At 40.5% G+C, this 14,803-nt stretch overlaps 1 protein-coding gene across 9 annotated transcripts in view; it reads right to left on the reverse strand.

The window, feature by feature from the left end:
- Nucleotides 1-898: 898 nt before the first annotated feature.
- LOC132397161 (protein phosphatase 1 regulatory subunit 12A-like) overlaps nucleotides 899-14,803 on the reverse strand; it is a 183,882-nt gene continuing 169,977 nt past the window's right edge. For all 9 annotated transcript variants that reach the window (XM_059975547.1, XM_059975546.1, XM_059975550.1 and 6 more), the window contains 3 exons: nucleotides 13,919-13,969; nucleotides 7,265-7,315; nucleotides 899-6,527 (listed from right to left, as the gene is read on the reverse strand). In XM_059975547.1, coding sequence (XP_059831530.1) covers nucleotides 7,278-7,315; nucleotides 13,919-13,969 — 89 coding nt within the window. In that variant the 3' untranslated portion in view covers nucleotides 899-6,527; nucleotides 7,265-7,277. The remainder of the gene's footprint in view (nucleotides 6,528-7,264; nucleotides 7,316-13,918; nucleotides 13,970-14,803) is intronic.

Consider the following 14,803-nt stretch of genomic DNA (forward strand, 5'->3'; position numbering starts at 1 on the left):
ATATTCGACTTTATTAAATTTTCAGGAACTACATGTCATTTGCATGACTGGCATTTATTGCCAATCCTTGAATGGTTGTCAAATGATAATGCTAAGCCACTACTGTTTTTCTGATGAAGGGACTCCCACAGTGCCTCTGGTCATGGATGTCTGAAGATTTAGCTTCAGCCACGATGAGGGATTGGCCAGATATTTTCACAGGAGAGGAGAAGCTGCAGGTGACTGTTCCTATGCAGACAACCTTTCATGTGACCCACAATGCTGTTTTCATGTAATTAAAATTTAATCATGAAACTTACAGGACCAAAAGTCCCACATTGATGCTTGTAGGGAAATATAATTGATATACATGAAATGCATCTTAATCTGGAAAAATTCCACAAGGGTTTCAACAGCAGATGAGCTGGGTTTGGTTGTTGTGTTTTCATAGTGGAAATGGATGATTGTAGATGGTCCAGAGTTCATCTTGAGACTAAAACTGTGAAATGATCTTTTAATCAGCGAGTTGCTTTGTCTCCTCTCTTGCTGTGAAAACAGGGACACCTCTTTTTCCCTTATTAGGGAGGGATGGGGAGGGGGGAGAGAGAAAGGAGGGAGAGGGAGTGGGAGCACCGTGCACGAGTAGTCTTTGGGCTACTGTAAGTCTGTGTCTTACTGATGCTTGCTGCACGCTTGAGTGCTCGGTGTGGAGTGCGGATGCGTTTTTGCTGGTGGGAGTGGGATTGTTACTTTGCTGCTATTTATGCATGGCAGGAAGAGCTGGGGGTGCTTTGGAGTTCTAACATTTAACTGTCATTCTTTGGGGCACTCCATTTCTTTTCAATAGGTACATTTAATGTCAGATAAATGTATACAATATACATCCTGAAATTCTTCACAAACATCCATGAAAATGAAGTTAAGGTAGTAATTACAGTTTATTGTAGTCACCAAAGATGAAAGTTGTTAACTTTCCAGTCACCGGTTGGAGGAAATTTCAAATCTTTGCATACTTGGTGCTAAACAAACACAGACTAGTTGAATACTGTAGACTGGGGTGAGATAATAAAGAAGAGCTTATTAAAGTGCCTGTGGAAACTGATAGTGTGCTCTCAGATAAAATGACATGGGCAATGGCAGCAAACGAGAGACAATGGTTTGGGATGGGGCGGGGTTAAGAATAAATTCATGTGAACACAACAGAAAGGAAGCTCTATAGGTGCAATTCTCTGGGTACCTTCAGACAGATTATGGATGGAATAGGTTTTGGGATAGGGGTAGGAGGTTCAGAGGATTTGAAGACTTTTTTTTTCAAGCAAAGGATGTTCAGAATCTGGAATGCATTACATGAGCGAGCGAGGGAAGAAGTAACTGAATCAGTCAGCCGACTACAGATCAAGGGCTGGTAAATGGGATGGGTACTTCATAGTCAGTATTGCCATGGTGGGCTGAAGGGCCTAGTTCTTACCAAAAGACCCTGGGAACAAGGCGAATGTATGATCCACGGAACCTCTTAAATGTCAGCTTGATCGTAGGATGGTGATTAGATTATGTAATGAGTTTTGTTGTGAGCATTGAAATGACAGCATTCAAGGTTCACAAAATCAACTGCTTGGTATACTCAGCAGGTCTCTCTGAAACTTTGGAGAGAAAACACATTAAATGTCAAAAACATGCTGATGATAAAGAACTTGCAGCCCAAGAAAACATGATTGCATTGGGGACCAGTACTGGAGGAAGGAAGGTGGTCAGAGGGTTATCAAGCTGAAAATATTTACAACAGAGATAGGAAAAACAAGGCCATAGAGGGAGTTGACCATGATTGAGGGCTGATGGATCTATGTTGGCTTGCCAAATGAGGAGCAAAAAGGACTCTGCTTAAATTGGATATGTACTAATATACTGTTTGCTTGCTTAATGTGATCCATTATATTTACAGCACAGAATTCTGAGAAGGCTTTCCTCTATGAAATCAGTTCCATGGACATAGCTTTTTGGAGACAGGATCAATAGCTTTAAAGTAAAACACAAAATTTGGAAGCCACAAGAGAAAGAGCTACATCAAAAGTCTGCATTTTTTTGTAAAATATATCTTTTTTATTTTTGGTGCATATTGTGCTCAATGTGAGGAATGTCAGTGCTGAAATCAGACATATTTTTACTTTTAAACTTACTATCAGTATTATGTATTCCCGGATGAAACGCAGCATAGGTTAACTCAACAAAATCCTAATTAACCTTTTTTAAAAGTGCCTTGTTTGGCTCTCACATAAATGACTTGGGGATTTCAGTTTTTCTCTTGAGCGAACTTTAAATGGAAATGTCCTCACAGCACCAGTAAACAATTGCCCTCAAATCTTATAACATTTCCTGAAAAATAAATTCAATGGATACAACTTAATTTGGCTAACAGTCTTCATCGAGTGTCAGCACTTAGTGTTGACATCCTTGAATCATATGAAAGGGGGAACTTCAGTATCCTTTTTGTATGGGCTAGATTAAGTTTAACTCTAAAGGCAAAAGGGTAGTGTCTGCTCCATGACACTGAGTATCAACTATAAGTGGAATATTTCAGAACTTCTGCTTTTATAGTCATGTTAACTACAGAAGTACCTAAAACAGTGTGCGTCCAATTGCTCACCTTGTCTGTCAAGCACTATGGAAATTGAACCCAATGGAGGTTCTCAACCAGGCCAACAGTCAAGTTATATTGTGAAGAGGTTTAATCGAAGTAATTGGGGGGTGGGTATGAGTTGGGGAAAACTAACCTATAGGAAATAAAAGGGGCTTCAGAGAGTTCAAGACTAAGGATTGGGATGAAAGGTCTTTTTTTCAACCCCAAGATTAAGTGGCGAATTACGCCTGAGGTTGAATGCTGCGTGAGAATGAGGACTCTTTACTGGGAATTCATTGACCTGAGAGTAAATCACAAGTATAAAAGCGAAGGGTGAAGTTTGGTAGTGAAGATACAGCCTGAGAGCCACGTAGCTTGTAATGGAAAGTCATTACGACACTTCACAAATGAAGCTTGTCTCTCTCTCCATTTTATCGACAAAAAAAAAATCGACTTCCAACCATTGGTCGATGTGAATTAGTCTGACACAATTTTCTTTTAAATATTAACATAAAAATGTACAAGAATATATAGTTTACATTTGAAAGGCAGGTGAAATATATAGAACTGGTTTCAAACACATTTGTGGCTTTTATACAACAAGAATTTGTGCAATTTGCAGGCAAGCATATAGTAAAGTAACTTATACATTATTGCATAAATGATAAACACAGCATTATTGCACAAGTGATGCAGTATGTGTAGTGTTTACCCACCCGATACACATAGCATAAAGGAAGCCCTGAACCCATTTCTCCTCGGCTTTTCCAAATGTGCTGATCTCTGAATCTTGGATTTCCAATGACAGATGTAAGCACAGATATCTACTCAAGTTGTCTAACCAGGACAGACAAGGGAAACACTTTCATCCAATTCTTGTGACGTTTCTCTCCTCTGCCTAATGCCAACATGTCCACTAACACAGTGCCACTATGAATGGTTTGAGTTTATAGTGAACAAGTACATGAAAACAACTGGCCTCCTAATGATACAGAAATAGAAAAGTTACTGAGTACTTTATATGTAGCTGTGATTTAAAATTATTCAGTTTTTCTGTGGAACCCATTTAAAGGGCAAAATGGTTATCTTTTTAATAAACCACCCTCCCAGTAATAGGGCCCTTCATAGCATCTGGACATTCCAACTCCTGCTGACCTCGAAATGTAATGCATAAAAATGGTAGAAAATCATATTGTGCATCTCGCAAATAGTGAGCTAATAGATAATAATGCCTAAAATCACAACACCTCCGGAACTATGGGACTTCTCAGCCAAATTCACCTTGACCTCTTGTCAATTAAGTTTTCCAGCAGATTTTGAATAGTACAAATAGACAGTGAATGTTCCAACCTACAGTGAAAATTTACAAGCCAAAGGATGAATGAGGCATCAGGGCTCATTATAAATATATTCAGTACAGTTCTGAAGTCTGAGTGCTGTAGACAACTGAGACATTTGGGTAATGCATATACTGCAGTTTCTTGAGGCAGCAACATCCAGTCCTCTTGATGGACCACTTTCTAAATCTGATCCTCAGAAGATTAAAGGTTACATTATAATTTCCTACGCCAACTTGCCAAAGGAGATAAATTTACGTAAGTGCTAAGGAATTCATGGGGTTGTTAAATTATATACTTTGGTTCAATGGTTAGCATTCTGTTTGCAGTAAGAGACTCTTCAGTGGAATACATGGTGTCTACTTGGATACTTATCACAAGAGACTGCAAAATAAAAGTGTGATGGCTTCTGAAGTGGAAGGTAAACAATGAGGAGCATTACCTTTTGCAGAAATCCCTGCAAAAGCTCTGACTACCAAACATCAGTGCATCGGATAGTATAATCTGATAAAACTTTCACAAATTATGAACAGCGGCCTTGAAGCCGTTTAATCAAATCACTGCCTTACTAAGTAGCCAGGGGGAATCCAGGCAAAACTGAGAGACTCCCCAACATAAGTACAGCATTAATTTGGAAAACTGATCATTAGTGCCCACTACAAATACAGGAAAGAACAAACAAAATTAATACTCTTGCATAGATTATTCTTAAACTGCAGCAGCTCTTTTCCAGAATTTTTTTTTGTTCAAGTTCCACTTGAGGAGCTGAAACTACAGCCTTGGCTGAAATTCTGCAGTATTAAGTGACTGTTGGAAGGGCCAGCTGATAGAAGAAAAGATGACTCAAATCCACTTCCTATTCCAGTAGACTGGGTGGAAACTTAAATTCAAAGAGAAGTACTGTGTTTTTATTGATGCCCTAGTCAACATTCTTTTTTCAGTCATCACTAAAAACAAATTAACTTATAATCTGTCATACTTGTAGGAACTACTTGTGCCTTCGACAATAACCTTTATGTTCTGGGAAATTTCTGAACGAAACAACAAAGTGCTACAAAAATACAAGTGTTTCTCAGAACTATAGCAAACTAGAAAAGTAATTTGCATAGGTAGGGGTTTTTATATCATGGTATGCTGTATAAAATGATAATCTAAAAAATATATTGTCTCACTGTAAACACATACTTTGGTACCACAACACTTTACATTCTGACTGTTATGTTTATATTGCGCATTTTTTTTTTGCTTTTGGCAAGGAAAGTGGAAAGAGCTGATAAATTACAATTGTTCTCTTTTTCTCTGGTACAGGATACAGGAAAGACAAGATTTTTGGCAAGAGGGGATTTGACAAATAATAAAATTAGGGACTTCCACAGTACAAGAGCTGAGGGGAGGCCGAGGAAATTAGTGCAATTTCAAATGGGAGAAAATCTTGTCTCAATTTTACAAAAGCATTACCATTACATTGCATACAGATTTTACCCCTTTTTACTCCCTCCTCATAACTCGCCAGCTCAGGAATCAACATCAGCTCTATCTGCCACAAGTGACAGCCAATATTTCAGGTTCTCTCCAATTCCAGGTGATTCCTATAATCATTTCTGCTCATGCAAACCACTAAAAAGTAACACTCACATAACAATGACTGATATTAGAACTGTTCCTTTTAAACTGAACCTTGCTTTATCACTGGCTTGGTTGCATACATTCCTGGCAGAAATGATTTCTTATTTGAGCTTTACTGTCCTTCTAAACTATCTCTTCCAAAACCAGCAGTAGTTTGGAACTAGCTTAAAAATACTCACTGGGTAATGAATATACGTGCAATACATTTTTGGGAAATAGGATACTGCCGGAAAGTCTTAACTATATCTTTCCAAGTCCCGATTCTGTAAAACAGTCTGCAGAGGTCAGTAATGAACAACCCTATAGTAAGTTCCATGTAGTATGGAGGAACTGGTGAGGCTTTAGGTAGCTGGAAGATCGAAAGAATAATTAAAAAAAAATATGCTTTAGTCTTTTTCTGTTTCATTCCCTTATAAAACAACTCAAAATGAAGAGCCTGTCAAGCAGAACTCTCCGTTCCATCTCTCCAATTTGACCAACAAAGTGTCCATTTCTTCAACCGGTCATGTACTACGAATAAAACAAAGTGCTGTTTTGTCATCGAAGTCACATGAGTGAAGAGTGGTCTCGTGTGTTGATTGGGACAGTTGTCATCATCAAAGGCTCTGGATTCCCATTACAACTATTCCTCACAGCAGTGCTGTTCCTCTGTGGTGTGGCTATATAGGTACCGGTTATGAGCATCATTTATACAGAATTCAATGAACATGCCTTTCCAAATTACCCACGGATGGCAGTCCAGGTGCTACTGTAATAGCAATAGGTGTGGCTTGATTAGCAATCCCTCTAAAGAGAGGGTGAGGCAAGCGTCTGGACATGGAGACCAGTGGCAGTACACCCCATCACTCCAGAAAGCTTTGTGCAAGTGTTGAAGTGAAGACCAGTTACTTGGAAAGTTTGCTGATGACACGAATCAGTGCACCATTTTCATCTTTCAGTCTCTGGTTGTCAGCTCTTAAATCTGTTAAAACCTGCAGAGATATTTAAAAAGAAACATGCCTGGAATCTTTTCATTACACAAGAAAGCTATCAGGCTCATCAAACCTGACCTACTGTACAGTAAAATTATGGCTAATCCATTCTATCCTCAACTCTTCTGTACAAACTCCCCATATCCTGCAAATCCCTGATCTTTGAAATATTTATCTATCATTATCTTAAGTATACCTAATGTTCTGGCCTCCAAAACTTTGTGGTAGAAGGGATGGGGAGGGGGCAGAGAATTAAAGAGAATCACTACCCTTTCAGAAGAATTTTCTACGTATCTCAGTTTTAAATAACTCAGCGCCTTATTTTGCAGGTATGTAGTTACACTGCACTGTTCATGACTCTCCCACTAGTGAAAACATCTCAATATCTACCCTGTCAAACTCTTTTAGAATCTTGTATGTTTCAATAAGGTTACTCCTTGTTCATAGAATGATACAACACACACAAAATGCTGGTGGAATGCCACAGGCTAAGCAGCATCTATAGGAAGAAGTACAGTGAATGCTTTGGGCCAAGACCTTTCGTCAGGACATCCTGACGAAGGGTCTTGGCCCGAAACGTTGACTGTACTTCTACCTACAGATGCTGCCTGGCCTGCTGCGTTCCACCAGCATTTTGTGTGTGTTGCTTGAATTTCCAGCATCTGCAGATTTCCTCGTGTTTGTGGTCATAGAATGATGCTTGCTTTGGTTTGAGCATTAACTAAAACACTTCATACCTTTAGTTCTTCCTCAAGTTCTGAGATTCTTCTTTCTAAGGCTCTCCGCTCCTGTTAAAAGAATTCAAAGTGAGTACAGGCATGTGTGGTGTAGAGTCAGTTTGTAGAACTATGGGCATAACACCTGCTCAGCAAAACTATCTGAATATCCAAAAGCTATGAAATTTACCTTTCAAGTATTTGAAAGACATCTAATTTATTTCTAAATTAGAATCTGGTTAAACGCACAATGAAATATTCCATTCTTTTAACATCACTCTTTGGTCGTCTATTGATTAACTCTTGTTTTTAACTCCCCGTTACTGATGTGCATATTAGAATAGACCTTTATTGTCATTTCTTAAAACAGCGAGATTGTGGTGCTACTGCAGTCCATACAAAGACAGATATTTACAATGCGGTACGGCTTAATTATAACAATTATTAACACTCAAAGGCGATTAGCAAGCTGGGCCGTAGCGTTATTTAGCTGCACAACAGCCCTCGGACAGAAGCTGTGTTCAGTCTCACTGTCTTGGCTAAGATGCTTTTGTATCTCCTACCAGATGGCAGGAAATTGAACAGGCAGTGTCTGGAATGGGATGGGTCTTTAACCATAACCATATAACAATTACAGCACGGAATCAGGCCATCTTGGCCCTTCTTGTCCATGCCGACACTTACACTCACCTAGTCCCACTGGCCCGCACTCAGCCCATAACCCTCCATTCCTTTCCTATCCATATACCTATCCAATTTTACTTTAAATGACTTTAAATGAAATACTTTTAATGATGATCTGAACGTGTCGTAGGCATCGAGAGTTGCAGATTGTCTCCGGATCTGGCATTGAGTCCCAATGATGCACTGAGCCATCCTAATCACCCGTTGGAGTGCCTTGTAATCTATCTTGCTGCAGCACCACACCATCATTTTGTATGTCAGTATGCTCTCTATCGCATATTAATAAAAGTTGGCCATCAACTTTTGGGGCAGATTAGCTCTCCTTAAGCACCTCAGGCAGCATAGTCACTGTTCTGCTTTCCCTACTATCAAGGTTGTATTGATGGATCAGGAGAGCTTCTTGCAGATGTTCATCCCAAAAACTTGAAACTGGAGACCCCTTCCACTACCACATCATTTATGAATAGTGGGGCTTGGTTAGAACCTCTTGCCCTCCTGAAGTCAGTTATCATCTCTTTTGTCATCTTGATGTTGACTGATAGGTTGTGCTTCCTACATCAATCAGACAGTTTCAGCACCTCCTCTCTACATGCAGATTTGCTATTGCTTGTGATTAGGCCAATCACTGTTGTATTGTCTGCAAATTTGATGATTGAGTTTGTAGCGTGAGGAGTGCAGCCAGAGGGGAAGAGAGAGTAGAGAAGTGGGTTCAATACACATTTAGAGTAGAACACATAGATCCTGTGGACATGATAGAGACAACTGGATGGTATATTCCTCCCAGGTTCCAGGGTCAGGGATGTCTCAGATTGGGTCCATGACATTATAAGGGGAGAGGGTGACCAACCAGAAGTCTTGATACATACTGGCACCGATGACATAGGTAGGAAAAGGGAGGAGGTCCTGAAGAAAGAACTTGGGAGCTGGGTAGGAAGCTGAAAAGTAGAAACTACAGGATAGTAACCACTAGATTCTGCCTGTGCCACGCACTGGTGAGGTTAAGAATAGGATGATTTGGCAGATGAAAGCATGGCTGAAAAGTTGGTGCACGAGGTTTCAGATTTCTGGATCATTGTGATTTCTTCTGGGGAAGGTATGGCCTGTACAAAAGGGATGAGTTACATCTGAACCCAAGGGGGACCAATATCCTTGTGGGCAGATTTGCTTGAGCTGTTGGGGAGGGTTTAAACTAATTTGGTATGAGGTATGGGAATTGGAGTGATAGGGCTGTTGGTTTATAAGCAGAAGCAGTGCTTAGTGAGATGAGTTGCAGTGTAAAAGGGGACAAAATTGAAAAGTGTGTTGGATACTGGATAGAAGGTATTATATTTGAATGCACATGGCATACGGAATAAGGTAGACAATCCCTCAGTGCAGTTAGAGATTGGCAGGTGTTCCTTTGCAGGCATCAGAGTTGTGGCTGAAAGATTATAGTTAGGAGCCTTTACATTCAAGGATACACATTGTATTGAAAGAACGCTCAGGTAGGCAGCGGGGGTAGTATTAGGGCTCTGTTGGTAAAAAAAAGTGAAATCAATTGCTTAGAAAGAGTGACACAGGAACTGAAGACGTAGAATCCTTCTGGATAGAGTTAAGAAACTGCAAGTGTGAAAAGACCCAGATGGGAGTTACATACAAGCCTAGCCAGGGTGCAGGCTACAAATTACAATGGGAGATAGAAAATGCATGACAAAAGGGCAATATTGCAATAGTCATGAGAGATTTAAATATGCCGGTAGATTCGGAAAATCAGTTTGGTGCTGGATCCCGTGAGAGAGAGAATTTGTAGAATGCCTACAGGATGGCTGTTTAGAGCAGCTCATGGTTGAGCCCACTTGGGGAACAACAATTCTGGATTGGGTGTTGCGTAATGAACCAGGTTTGATTAGAGTGCTTAAAGTAAAAGAAGCCTTAGGAGACAGTGATCATAATGTGATAGTATTGACCTTGCAATTTGAGAGGGAGAAGCTAAAGCCAGATGTATCAGTATTACAGAGGAGTAAAGGGAATTACAGAGACATAAGAGAGGAGATGGCCAAAGTTGATTGAAAGGGGACTTCTTCGGTTGTCCATCAGAATCCAATGACGACGTCCATTCCTTTAATGGTGAGATCTTTGATGACTATACAGTCCTATCCTGGACCCACAAGTTCTATTGCAGGTGGGACATGTATATGTGGTAGTGATGGTAACCATGGCTACATTTCTCCTGGCTCTCTTCTGGTTGTTCTTTCCATCTTCAGAATACAAACCCCATCCCTACACAGCTGTCGCCAAGTGTTACGGTCAGCAGCAACATCCTCCAGGTCCTTGGGTCTGATCTTGCACTTCCTTAAAGCATTCTTCATCTGATCCTTATACCGCTTCTTCGGCCCTCCAGCTGAGCATCCACCATGATGTAGCTGGCCATATTACACTCTGCGGGGTAGCCAACATGGGGGCATCCTTATCACGTGCCCCAGCCACTGCAACTGGGTGATCATGGCCTCAATACTTCTGCAGTTGGCCTTTACTAGTATTTCAGTGTGAGTCACCCGCTCACACCAAATAATTCCCAGGATGTGCTGAAGGCAGCTTATGTGGAAGCACTCTAAAGATTTGATGTGTCAGCTGTAGGTTACCCAAGCTTCATAGCCATAAAGGAGGGTGGTGACACAGACTGCTTGGTATACAGCGACCTTTGTGGAGGGACGAAGGCTCCTGTTCTGAAAGACTCTAAGCCAAAGTCTCCCAAAGGTTGCTGATGCCTGTTTAATGCGGCTCTGGATGTCGTTGTCAATGCCGCTATCCTCAGAGAGAATGCTCCCCAGATATTTGAAAGATGGCACAACTGACAGCTTTTCATCACCAACAGTGAAGGCAGGTAGGGTGGGTGGGATACTAGTACTCCATTGGCAAATAACTTCTGTCTTGGTGATATTGACGGTCAGTCCCATCCTGCTGTACGCTCTCACCACCACAGCAAGGACAGTCTGAAGATCCTCCGGAGTATGGGCCACAAGAGTACAGTCATCTGCATACTGCAGTTCCAGGACCCGCTCTCTATGGAGTTTGGTGGTTGCGTGGAGCCTCCTGATGTTAAAGAGGTTGCCATCTAATCTGACGTCCACTGCTACACTGCTGCTGTCTTCAATCTCAATGTGCAGAAGCTTGGTAACACACAAGAGGAAGAAGTTAAAGAGTACTGGCATTAGCACACACCCCTGTGCAAACAAGGAAGGGCTCGGACTCTTGTCCTCCTATGGTTACCCGAGCAGTCATCCCATCATGGAACTGGTGGAGGATGTTAACAAATTTATTGGGACAGCCAAACCTGAGGAGGACATCCCATAAGAGCTCTCTGTACAGTATCGAATGCTTTGGAGAGGTCGACAAAGGCCAAAAACAGGTCTTGATGAAAGGGGACACCAGAGGGATGACAACACAGCAGCAATGGTTGGAGTTTCTGGGAGCAATTCTGAAAGGTGCAAGACAGGTACATCCCAAAGAAGAAAAAATATTTTAAAGTCAGGATTATGCAACTGTGGCTAACAAGGCAAGTCAAAGCCACCATTAAAGCAACAGTGAAGGCACATAATAGAGCAAAAATTAGTGGGAGGTTAGAGGATTGAAAAACTTTTAAAAACCAACAGAAGGCAACTAAAACGCCACACGAGGGGAAAAGATGAAATACAAAGCTAAGCTAGCGAACAATATTAAAAGGGTATCAAAAGTTTTTGAGATATGTAAAGAGTAAAGGAGAGACAAGAGTAGATATTGGACTAATGACCCTGGAGAGGTAGTAATGGGGGTCAAGGAAATGGCAGCTGAGCTGAATAAGTACTTTACATCAGTCTTCACTGTGGAAGATACTAGCAGTATGCCAGAAGTTTGAGAGTGTCAGTGTGCAGAAGTGAGTGTAGTTGCCATCACTAGGGAGAAGTGCTTGGGAATCAGAAAGCTATGAGGGTAGATAAGTCACCTGGACTAGATGGACTACATTCCAGAGTTCTGAAAGAGGTGGCTAAAGAGATTGTGGAGGCAATAGTAAAGATCTTTCTGGAATCACTAGATTCTGGAATGGTTCCAGAGGACTGGAAAATTGCAAATGTCAATTTACTCTTCGACAAGGGAAGAAGGCAGAAGAAAGGAAATTATAGACCATTTAGTCTGACCTCAGTGGTTGGGAAGACATTGTAGTTAATTGATAAGGATGAGGCATCAGGACACTTTGAGGCACTTGGCAAAAATAAGTCAATGTCAGCCCAGTTTCCTTAAGGGGAAGTCTTACTTGACAAATCTGTTAAAATTTTTTGAGGAAATACCAAACAGGATAGACAAAGGAGAATCTGTGGATGTTGTGTACTTGGAATTTCAAAAGGTCTTTGACAAGCTGCCACACATGAGGCTGCTAAACAAGGCATGTACCCAGAGTATTCCAGTAAAGATACTTGCATGGATAGAGCATTGGCTGATTGGCAGGAGGCAAAGACTGGGAATAAAGAGATCCTTTTCGGATTGGCTGCTAGTGACTAGTGGTGTTCCACAGGGGTCTGTGTTGGGACCACTCTTTTAAAGTTGTATGTCAACGATTTGGTTGATGGAATTGATGGCTTTGTGGCCAAGTTTGCAGATGATACAAAGATACGTGGTGACACAAGTACTGTTGAGGAAAAAGGGAGGCTACAGAAAGACTTGGACAGTTTAGGAGAATGAGCAAAGAAATGGTAAATTAAACAGTGTCAGGAAGTGCACAGGCATGCACTTTGCTGTAAGGAATAAAAGCAGAGACTATTTCTAAACGGGGAGAAAATACAAAAATCTGAGGAGCAAAGGTTAATTTGCAGATTGAGTCATCGGTGAGGAAGGCAAATGCAATGTTGGCATTCATTTTGAGAAATCTAGAACATAAAAGCACATTTTCCAACAACAGTTCTTGGTTTTAATATTAATATCCTAATATATCCTGTAAAAGGCACTAATCCTATTTGCTTGCATCATCTAATTTTAAGGAAATAAATTCTGCACATCAACATAAATCTGTTCCTATATTAACAGAATGATTTTATTTAGTGTGGTTTCTTTCTACACTGAACTGCACTGAGTTCTATCTAGATATCTAACAGTTTACCTTATAGTTGCCAAGCAACTTAATTTAGAAAATAGCAACATTAAAAAAAATGTAGCCCTATCTCAAATTTATTATCTAAATGGAAGAAAAGAGTTAGAAACCCAAACAACTGGCAATGTAAGAAATATGCATCTGCACTTTGCTTTTTGTCCTTTAAAATCTCTATCCATATCTTCACTTTAGCTTTAATATAAATTATCATAATTTTGCCACCATCATATTTCAACATTGTTTCACCATTTTCCTACAAAATTTTTTTAAAGTATAGGCTTTTTGACTTGATACTTAAACTGGCAAGTATACAAACTTGTTGACTTCAACCAACTTTTTAAGCTTGCGTCACATTTGAATGGCACTTTCCATTACCTTTCTACCACACAGAAAAAAAAATCCCTGCAACAATCCAGAAAAGAAGATTTTCAGATCGGTTATGAAATGTGGGTTAAGTTTATAAAAAATGTTGCAGCCTTATATTACTAGGCAACATTTTCAACCATTTCCTCAGTCCACACTCAATATTATCTAGTGCTGCACATATTCCATCTTTTTAGCGTTGGTTCCCAGAAATATCCAACAATCTCTGCTGATTCTTAGAAAGTTCTCTATAATATCAAATCTGAAGCCAGGCAGACTGGAAGTGGTTGGGTATTTTGGCTGACAGTCAAGATTAGTGACCACACACAATCTTTGATTTGCTACATTTCTCTGGGAGAAATTACCGTACATTTATGGGGAGAAAGTGTTGCAGTTTCCCTTCTCCTTTGTTCTTTAATTGCCCCTGCCCCTGAATAAATTGAAAAACTGGCAGTGTTGTCAAAAATGCTGTTAGAAATATCAGTGCACTGCATTCATACAATTCACTTTGAAGATTCTGTACTCACTTTTTTCTCCATCTCCAGATGGGCGGACCTGTCTGCAAATCTTTCCTGCATCTATCAAATCAAAACAGAAAAAGATGGTTGTTATATTGCATTACTGAGGACATTTAAAGTGGGTACACATGGGCTGATGATGCCTGGTTTACTAGTGAATGGGGAGTCCAAGGACAGTGTAATTAATGTGAAGTTTTATTCTGAAGGCAGAATGCTGCTATTTAGAGTGCAAGGGGAATACAGGGGGAGGGTGGTGGAAACTCCCAATTTAATACAGGGTCTGGGGTGTGAGAGGCAAAAATACCATCAGTTTAAAACTGAGAAAAGTGAAAACCACTGCCAATGTAATATTTGCCCAGGTGTATTTGAAGATGAAGCAGTGTTGTCCTACTACAACTTGTGACAGAAGAGTGTGCTTAGCGCAGAGATTGTTTTATTGCAAGGTACGAGTGTATGAAGGCAGGACTGCTGTTGACATGTTACAACAACTGAGAGCAGACAGTGATATCAATGTATAGCAGGGTGAGGGTTAAAAGTGCCATTGAATTATTACAGGGTATGAATGCCGAGACTGTTACCAGCTTATTACCTGGTAAAAATGTACAGAGTGCTCTTTGACTTATTAAATTGATTTATTATTGTAACATAGGCTGGAAGGGCAGGGGGTGCAGTGTATGCAGAATGCGAGGAAAAGGATTCCTCTGTAGCAGGGTTTGAGGTCAGGCAGTGCAGATGATTTATAACAGGACAGGAGAGCAAGGACTACAGCTAAACCACAGGGCTGATGAGGAAAGTGTTGATTTATTATGGGGTGAGGAAGTCTGAGTGCAGAGTCCTGTCAATTTACTACCGAGTTGAAGTGCAGGAAGTGCAGATGATTTATTGCAAGACAAG

This window comes from Hypanus sabinus, chromosome 7 (assembly GCF_030144855.1).
Source record: "Hypanus sabinus isolate sHypSab1 chromosome 7, sHypSab1.hap1, whole genome shotgun sequence".
In the NCBI taxonomy this organism is placed as follows: Eukaryota; Metazoa; Chordata; class Chondrichthyes; order Myliobatiformes; family Dasyatidae; genus Hypanus; species Hypanus sabinus.